The sequence below is a fragment of the Heloderma suspectum genome, chromosome 5, assembly GCF_057233095.1.
Source record: "Heloderma suspectum isolate Gila_16-S chromosome 5, 16-S_ref, whole genome shotgun sequence".
Lineage (NCBI taxonomy): Eukaryota > Metazoa > Chordata > Lepidosauria > Squamata > Helodermatidae > Heloderma > Heloderma suspectum.
The window spans coordinates 181075536-181085401 of record NC_139462.1 but is presented as its reverse complement, the minus strand read 5'-3'; the positions used below and the strand labels follow the sequence as shown (position 1 = coordinate 181085401).

General features: G+C 39.4%; 1 protein-coding gene across 10 annotated transcripts in view; it reads right to left on the bottom strand.

Moving 5' to 3' along the window:
* Positions 1-9866, bottom strand: part of HYCC1 (hyccin PI4KA lipid kinase complex subunit 1) — a 68363-nt gene that overhangs the window by 22797 nt on the left and 35700 nt on the right. For all 10 annotated transcript variants that reach the window (XM_084858575.1, XM_084858574.1, XM_084858580.1 and 7 more), the window contains one exon: positions 8369-8528. In XM_084858575.1, the coding sequence (XP_084714701.1) occupies positions 8369-8528 (160 nt within the window). The remainder of the gene's footprint in view (positions 1-8368; positions 8529-9866) is intronic.

Below are 9866 nucleotides of genomic sequence, written 5' to 3'. Positions count from 1 at the left end.
AGTCAGATGTTTGCTTACTGGACTTTAGTTATTTAACAATATTAGTAATGAGGGGATAAATTACTTTTACATAAATGTAAATAAAGAAACTCTTCTGTCACCAGAAATTCAAAAATGAAACTCTAGAAGTTTAAATTAGACCTAAATCTCACACATCTCTTTCTATAGTAGCTGAATGTATAAATACACTCACTATAAAGCTATCTTTTAAAATAAAACTATAATAAATACAGCAACAACATCAGAAATAATTTCCTTGTAGGTTATACAGTAATATACTGGAAACCAACTGACACAATTTTATAATAGCATTATTTCTGCATTAAAGTTATGCTATATAAAATTGACAATTATCCTGTATACTGAGATTTGTTATGCTAAACATTTTAATTAAAACATCACTTTCTGTAAGTTATGGGATTCACATCTTTCTGAAGCCCAGCAATGATGACAGACACCCACTCTCTTCTCTCGTTGGGCTTCAACACAGGATGTGATCCTTCCCCACATGAACTGATCAGCAAACGTTTGACCCTCGTTTCCCTTGGGGCGTGTTCAGGGGCATTCAGACAGCAGGACAATGATTTCAGAGAATGTAAAGTGCACATAAGCCTTCCATTCCCCAGACTGTCTTGGTGTGCTGCCTATATGCATGGCAAGCGTGGGGATGGAGGTGGGGAGACACCAGGGCCCCATCTACATGAGGCTTTTACTATGGTTCTGTTCCACCCTGAAATCAGTAGTGTCAGATGACACACACTGCTCCCCACAGCTAGTCCGGAGTTTCTTGCCGTACATCCGGTTTTTTTCAAAACTCATTTTGTGTTGGATTTTCCTGTCACAACAGCTTCAGTGCTGTTCAGGAGCCTGTGTGACCTCAGCTGGCTTTGGCACAGGCTGGTGGAAGTGGTGCTGACTGGGAAAAGAGAAAGTAGCATGGGGCAGGGGGAGAGCAGAGGGTAAACTTGTCTACCCAGAAGTAACAAATCGCCTTCAGTTTCATATCGCTGCCTCTCACTTTAAATAGTCAAACATGGGAGTGGAGGCGGGGGAGCCAGCCCTGCTGTTTTGAAACTGTGCAGTTGCGAAGGAGCACAGCTGAGAAATGGTGGATGCCTGTTGATTCAAAGCTCTGCAGCTAAGAAAGGGTAGACGCCAGGGTGGATTATTTTCATGAACATGTACTTAGAAGCACTACATTGAGAGCGTGTTTGTGGGCGGCAGGAGCCTGTTGATCAGGCAATTCATATACATCGAAGACAACATGCTAGTGGCTCTCCCTCCTCACCAACTCCACGCTCTCAGCACCTCTTGCACGCCCGCTCATTCTGCTCAGTCTCCGGGCGGCAGTGGCTGCCTGCTTGCTTGTCATAAACATCTACTCGTAAGCAAGTCCTGCATTGCACTTTGTTGAACATGCGAGGGAAAGGGAGCAAGCCTCCACTCATTGGCAACCCTGCATCTACGCAATTGCTGGCATTCAGTTCTACTTGCAGCAGGACTTGCCCACCTCACCCCACCCAATGTGGCTTTAGTTCTGTATACACTTCAAAAGCAGAGGAATACAGCACTGTGTGTACTGTGGAAAGAGCTAATTTGATTCTCTGAAAATGCGGATTTTGCCCAAATCGCTTCACAAAGCATTTCCATTCAGATTGGCCCCAGGGCTCTGTTGAGACTGAGTATCCTGCAATGAGTTGGTGCTGTCAACACGATGGGGCATACCCACATTTTTTCTATTCCTATTAAGCCATAAGAAAGAATGTACACATCAAAATGCATCTGTAAAAAGAATATGAGATGTAGATTAGCCAAATCAATGGGTTTTTCTCCTAATGGTTTCACCTTTGGTTTTATGAAGCTGTAAATTATTTCTAACATTTATATCCCACCCTTTTGTTACAAGACGCTCAAGGCAGTTTAATAAAAGATTAACAAAAACTTCAATAAAAATGAATCTAAGAAGTTATCAATAAGAGAGCTTTTAGCCAAACACTACAAGTCCTTTGTGGACTTGACCTTTGAACAGCCAACCTTGAATAGTTCTTCCTATAGTTGAATAGTTCTTCCTATAACATAATATTAAGCTAAGCAATGGTAACTTATGGAGAAAGAGCACTCCTGTCCTGATTACCCTAATTTATGAAGACTTCCTTTTGCACTTTTAATGCACAATTTATGTTTTCTAGCACAAATTTTGGAATTTTTTCTGTTGTGATTTACATCACATCTTCGGAGGATGGCAGCAATGGTCTCATGAGTGTTGTGATGCAACTGAAATGTTGAACATTAATATATCAGCATGCAAAACTGTCTTTATCTATTGTGCCACTGTCTAACCTAACATAGCTAAAACATTTAGCAAAAATAGAGGGGAGAGGAAAGTAAAAGTAAGCCAACAGTTAAACATGTGGCTGAGAACGGCAGGAAGACCAACTAGCGGCTCCAGCTTCATCAACAAATTGGGACAGGGAGCTAGACTGAAGTATGGAACAAAGCAGGGGCTGAGAAACTGAAGGTCATAGGAACATTATGAGCTTCCAGACAAAATGGAATGCTCTGCCCACACTGAAAATGCACAGACTACGTAAGCGCTATCAAGTCACATTTGTGGAATTCAATCAGGAAAAGGGAGATGGGCAACACTGAAAAGCTGGATCATCAAATACATTTTCACAAGTTAAGCACTGAAAATCAAATGGTAAAAATGTGACATAGCACATTAATCTCTTTAACATTAATCAGAGCAGTCAGTAATTACTTTAAAAAAAACCAAAATCTAATAGACACATTTAAAACGCTAACTTGGAAGTAATAAAAAAGGAACCTAGAACTACATTTTATCTTACTGGAGCAGCTTCGTTCTCATTCTGAATAGGGATCTTAATTTTAAGGATTCAGATAGTGATTGTGGGTAGTGTCCAATTGGTGACCCTCAAGAATAATTTAAGGAAAAAATGGGGGCACACAGGGGGCTGCAATAAGGAGTAATAGTTGAAAATCATCCCCTTCCTGTTCTGCCAATGGAAGCCTCCTCTGTGGAGGGAAACCAACTGGATACAAAATATATTAACAGGTTTGGTGGATGTTTTTATTCTTTAAAAATCAAACAGTTCGAACACTAAATTTAATATAAAATAAAGAGTTATCTGTGAGTTTTTTAAAGCTGAGCATTGAGGAGAAGGTTTATGATTTATAGAACATGAGTACATATAACAAAAGCCAGCAAGCGAATTAAGGAGGACAGGAGGATTTTTTTTTTTAAATTGAAATTCGTTGATTGCATAAATAATAAGAGCAAGGATGCTCATATTCATCTACTTGTGCAGCAAACCTGGGTAGCTGATTACCTATCAATTTGGAAGCAAAACAGGACACTCAAACATAAAGTCATTTCTACATACTAGGGAAACTCCACATCATGCAGTTATATATAATATTTTTAGTTGAGTTAAAATCACTTAAATAAATAAAATAAAATAAAAAACTCCAAACATCACCCAATACATTCCTAATGGCTCTTGAGCCTATATATAAAGGGAGAAGAGGGTCTAAAAGGAACCAGACATTACGCAAACTGTGCAAATCTATCAACTAAGTCTATGATTGGGAGCAGTCAAGCCGTAGAATGTTAGGATCTCAATACTGGGGATGGGGGGAGAAGAGGAAGAAAATGGAGGGCAGGGGAGTGAGGAAAATTCATTGGCTCCAGCCCCTGGCAGCTTGTGGTGAGTATCATTGATGGCCAGGATTAGGATTGGGGGAATGCCTGCCATGAAGTTAAAAAAATCCTCCCGCTCTGCACTATACAGTGATGTTTCAGAATGAAGGAAAAGGAACACTTTTTCCCTACTTACCAGGAACTCCTCCCGCTATACAGCTATAAAATGCTCAGGTTCTGGTCTGGAGCCCTTTAGCACTATAAAGCTAGCAGGGGAGGGTGGACAGGAAGGAGCGGGGAGATATACAAGGCTGTTCCATGCTGATGTGAGCTCTGCACAAAAGCAGTCCTTTTAGGGCCTAGGGATATACTGCAACCTTTTGTAGCAGATCACACTTGTTCCTTCTAATAGAAAATCTGGATGATCCAAAGCTTAATTTGGAGGTAAAATGGGGCCACCCAAAAATAAGGCCATGGTTTCTGCACACTTGGGACTCCCCAGCTATGCAGAACTATATTAATTGGTAAATTAAAATTTTAAAAATTAAAGCCAGAAATAGCCAAAAAGGATGTATGGATGCTCAGTGGCTTCCAGGACCTCCAGGATGTTTAGGGTGTCAGTTCGAAGAGTGGGGAGAAGGAAAAGTGGAAGGAGTGCAGAAGGGAGTTGTCCTTCCTGAGCCCTTAACAGCTCCTGCACTGTACTGGGAGGCTTCGAGAGCAAAGAAAGAAAAAAGGCACATTTTCCTTTTCCCAGTGTCCAAACCAAACCACCACCCAGGCTGGCCGGAACCCTGCGCAGAAGTGCATCTCTAAGGGGCTGGGGATATACTGAAACATTCTTTTGCAGGTCTCTATGTATCCTTATAAAGCAGAATGTGATAGAAGAGGCACAAAAGGCCATTGCTACTGAGTAATACATTGCTCCTTTTATACATCTGAACTTTAGTCAGGCCAGAGTTGAATCTGCCTTGAGACTAAGGGCACAATCCTATGCAGGTTTAGACAGAATTAAGTCCCACAACTCCCAGCATCCCCCAGCCACTTATTTCTGTCTAAACATGCACCCTTAGTCTGCAATCCTAAACACACTTACTGGACAGTAAGTGTCTCTGAACTCAGAGGGGTTTACATCTGAGTAAACATGCTTAAGATTTTACTGCACAAGTCTCATTATAACAAAGCAAATAAACATCAGCCAACATAATTATAAAATTATATGATAACAGAACCTTTAAAAATACAGAATTTTGCTAGACAACACTTTTAGTGATCACTAACTCTCCAACACAGAACTCATCAGAATTTCTGGAAACCAATGTAGTACACTGTGTAAGCATGTTTTAGTACATTACAGTAAAATATATATTGAAATACAGAAACTTTACTTAATATTTGTGAAATAATTGTGTCAAGTTTCTGGAAAAAAAGTTGTACATATTACTGAGTTACAGCATTGTAAGTGGTATTCATGTTTAGATAGATGAGTTTCTCCATGTACTACTGTTTATACACATACTATTGCAGGACATGGTATTTTATAGGTCAGCTGGAATTAACTGAAACAGATAATGTGGAGATTCTCTGGTTCTTAATTTTAACATGTTTGTTAATGCAAATAGGAACTGAACTGAATAAGGTAGCTGTGGTCTTTTGAATGGTGAATAATGATGCTTCTGGTTACTGTTAGAATTACTGCGAAATCTTCACTGTCTTCTGAATCAGGACACAAACTCTGTGGGTTCCACACCTTGCATACCTCACTTTGTGTCATAAATAAACCGAATGTTTAAAGGGAATAGTATCCATTTCAAAGAACCTGGGTTTCTGTTCCATTTTGCCCTAATATCTGCTTCAATTTACCTTAATAAACTGCTAACCAGTTGATACTTAATCAAAATCACCGCATGCACAAGAAATTAAACTTACTAGATCTGCACGTTTTCCTATGCAAATTAATTCTATAGATAGAAACCGAGATTCTCCAAAATGCTGCCATTGTACAATAATATATTCCCGAGTGAAAACAATCAAATATCAAACCTTCTTTCAAACCATCTGAAATAGCAACCATATGTACCTGATGAATGACCAGCTAAGATCAGTCATTTGAGTGAGAAAGCATGTAAATATGTTTTCTAAAGAAGCATCTGGATCTGCATTCCATCTCTCTATGCAAGACTGAGACTCTAGTTTAGTAGCATGCTTTCCAGACAAAATGCTTCTTGGCTTTGATTTGGACCTCAGTGATACTCTGGAAGCACAAGAGTACCAATTCTGATGTCCATACTACAAATCTGGGTGAACAATTTTGCCCCACGGTTGGGAGAAGTCAGGCTGCAGTGGTAGGGACCATGTTCTTCCATCTAGTCAGCTGTAAAAGGTCACGGTAACGGTTTTAGCAAGATCAAATGGATGCCACCCATATGCTCATTTGTTTAAGACACAAAGTACTATAGAAGGTAGTAACTGGGGGAAGTGATAACAAGGAACAGTGAAAGTGCCCATTATGGGTCATAGTTTGCTTTGAGAAGAAAAAATCCTTCGTGGTGGAAAGGATGATGTTCAGTCTTTTTTTCCCCACACAAATAATACTTGCAAAATTCTCCTCCAGGAGCCGAAGTACTGCTAGCTGCTGCCCCCACCCCCATTTTGTCACAACATCATGACACCACCTTCCTGAATTAAAAAGTTATAATTTACTAGCTACTTAAGAGTCTGCAGCAATAGTTGCATACCTGGCAAATTATCCTTCTTCTTAACAAAATAACTGTTCATCTTTATCGAAGTCAGTTGCTTTACTAATACTATCAAGCCTCTTGCCTTACTGTTATCTGCTGCAGCAAACACTTGTCCTAACCAATGACTCGTGAACTTCAGCACCTTTATCATCAAGTATGAATCCTGCAGGAAGGCAACATTAAAGAATGTTTTCGAAAATGTGCAAGGTATTTATCTTTTCTGGACTATCAATACATTTACGATTATATAAAAAGACTGTATTAGCTAGAAGGAAGCACTATAATCTGTACCCTCAGACTGTTATTTTACAAGTTACTGAATATGGGCAACACTCCAAAGCTTCCTTAGTAATAATATCCAGCAAGGAGGAGACAAGGCAGAAGCAGCAGCTGGCCAAATTAGTTACCAACGCTATTTTAGTTTTTAAAGAGCAGCACCTTCCTTTAGGAGATTGGTAATTTCTTTCTATTCTCAAATTCAACAGAACAGATCCGCCCCACCCCCATTCGCTACCACTAACCTGTATGGATCAGGCTTTAATCCACAGCTCTGCAAGCTGAAATACTCTACAGAGCTATAAGACAGCAGTCAGATCATTACTGGGACTATTAATGTGTTTGCTAATGTTGGACTTTATATCTATATATAGAAATAACTTAAGTGTTCCACTGGGGGAATGAATTTATATATATATTCACAACGTCTATAAAGACACAACACATGAGATATTGAGGGCAAAATGAAGATTTACTTGGATTTGTCATTAGTGCAAAATTTTCAGTCACAGCAGTGAACCCATGATCACAGTTGTGATGAAAATCAGTATGAGAAGGATTTATACCAATAATGGATTTAGTAGTAGAACAGTATGCTTAACCACTTAAACAATTGATGGTTTGACAACGTAACTGTACTTGTTTTTTTTCTACAGGAGGAGATAAACCTCAGATCACCCAGGTGGGGAGGATCCATTTTAGATTCAGGATCCAATTCAGAAATAAAAAGTTGTGACTAAATCATTTCATGGTGACAATCCATAAATACATGAAAGTGAGAGAGTAGAGTGTTCATTTTCTGCAACATGTTCTTAACAGAACACATACAAGGTAATTTTAAAAGCTAGAGAATTTCTATAATGAAAGTAAGTATCAGTATGATTTGACAACCTTCAATGTTTGATGATGTTGACATTCTAAGCAAAAAACTTATCCTAATTTACAGAGTTACTCTGGGAGTTCAATCTAATATTCTGGTTCAGAACTAAATGATACACAAAAGTTTTTACCCTGAGTAGAAGATTGTAATCATGATCAAATTCTAGATGTTGGCAGGTGATGACAGGCTTACAGTAAGTTTGCAATGTATAGTTTAAAACCTGGGAATAAGGAACGGTAAACTGAACGATAAGTATTGTGTCATTACTTATGTTCATATACTAAGAAAACCACAGTACCTCTTTGCATTAAAGAAATAGAACAACACAATAGTTCACCAGCCAAGTTAGTGACATTCTGGGCATTATCCAATGGGGCCATTGTGCAAGTGGTCAATTCTGTTGTACAAGCGGCCCCTCCCACCAATTCCATTGCACAAGTGGGACCCCACCACTTGTGCAATAGAGACTTAATGCTTCCTACAGGAAGCCCCAAAACAAGCAGAAGCGCTCATTTCTGCATTGGGACAGGTTGGAGGAGTTCCCTTATGCAAGCTCCTCTGACTTGCCCAGTTCCAGAAATGAGCATTTCCACTAGTTTCCAGTTGCTACTGGAAGTGCTAAATTTCTGTTGCGCAAGCGGTGGGTCTTGCTTGCAGAATGGAACTGGCCGGGGTGCAGCACCCCATAGGATAGTGACGTGTGGCTGTACCACATGTTAATAGATCCTTACATAACCCTTATGTAAGTACCCCATGCTTCCTGGAAATTTAGGATTTAGTTATAATTGTTTCAACTATTGCATTTCTTACCATGCCTTTTCCATCTATGACCCCGAATTGACATGCTGGTCACAGCGTTTCTTGATATTCTAGATGCAGTAGGTGTAATTTCAACCTGAATGCATTTTATACCTTCTTTATTAGATTTTATGGCACCTTGAGGCAATGAAGCTTTTATTGCATTAGCAACCTAAGAAAGCAACAACAGAAATATGTGGGTGAGATTCTCAACAGTAACATATTATTTCAAATTAAAGCAGCACTTACTATATACCAAGAAATGCATCACTGTGGAAAATTAAATGAGATATGATGAAAGTCAACATAGGTTAACAATTTGACTTCCATCTGTTCACAATTATGGCTTTACTTCAGAGGATTAGTGAACAATTCAAATCAAGAACACTCATCTTAAATGCTGTTGCAGAAGCCCAGCTATAATCATATTTTCCCTTTCTGACTCTTTTAGTAACCCGCTCAAATAATGTAGAGAAATCTTTCTTCTGACAGTTTATTTCCAGTGTGCTCTCAATCATGAAAAACTCTCAATAATAGGGAAGGGGCAGGGACAGATGCCACCTTAGGCTGTGGAGTTTTCAGAGACTTGGGACTACAGTTGTTCAAAGCCTTGGAGGCAATTTTGTAGAGCTGTCACTGCAGCACATAACATGCCTGGCCTCCAGTCAAACTACATCTGCAAGCGTACATAGCACTTCAAGCTCTAACCTGAAAAAGCCAAAACTACCCCCACCCCAAAGTGTGAGCAGCATTGCTGCAACTGATGTGTAAGTCCTCCCAAAAATCTACATGTAGGTGACTACTAAACAGTTCCCAGGAACAACACATCCTTTCCTCCTTCCCCCAAATTCCTGAAGTACTGCAATAGTTTATGCACAAGTGTTTATATACTTATGTTTATATAGCTTTTGGGCAGAAGGGGTGGAGGGGAGGAGAAAAGATGTGAAAAGGCTACCACTATCAGCAAAAGTTTATTTTAATATTTCCCCGATGAGTGATATAGACTATACCATAAGCCGATCTTAATAACTTCCTGGGACTAAATGAAGCAGTTGTACTCAAGAAAATGGAGCAAAGAGGCCCTTTCACTTGCAGCAAAGCCTGCCTGTCTTCCTCTGTTACATGCATACAGTTTTCAAGTTACTTAGTACTGGTTCCGGGCTAGTGACACTGTAGCACTAAGGGAGAAACAGTATTTTTACAAAGTTTGTAAAGGCTTCCATTTCACTGTTGTAGTGTACCACTGGTGTCAACAACAGTAGTTCTCCAATTTTCAATACATTATGTGAAATCAAGTTCTATTCTTTTAATTTATGGGACTGAAATGGCTTTTGTCACTGTGTTGGACAATCTATGTCAGAAACTAGGTAGGAAGAATCCATCTCTGTTGGTTTTGCTGGACCTCCCTAGACTCAGCTTAGCTCTTGGATAGCAAGGCAGCTGTGGGGTGTGTGTTTGTACAACTTAGGCTAGCGCACCAGCATTTTTATTATTTATTTATTTATTTATT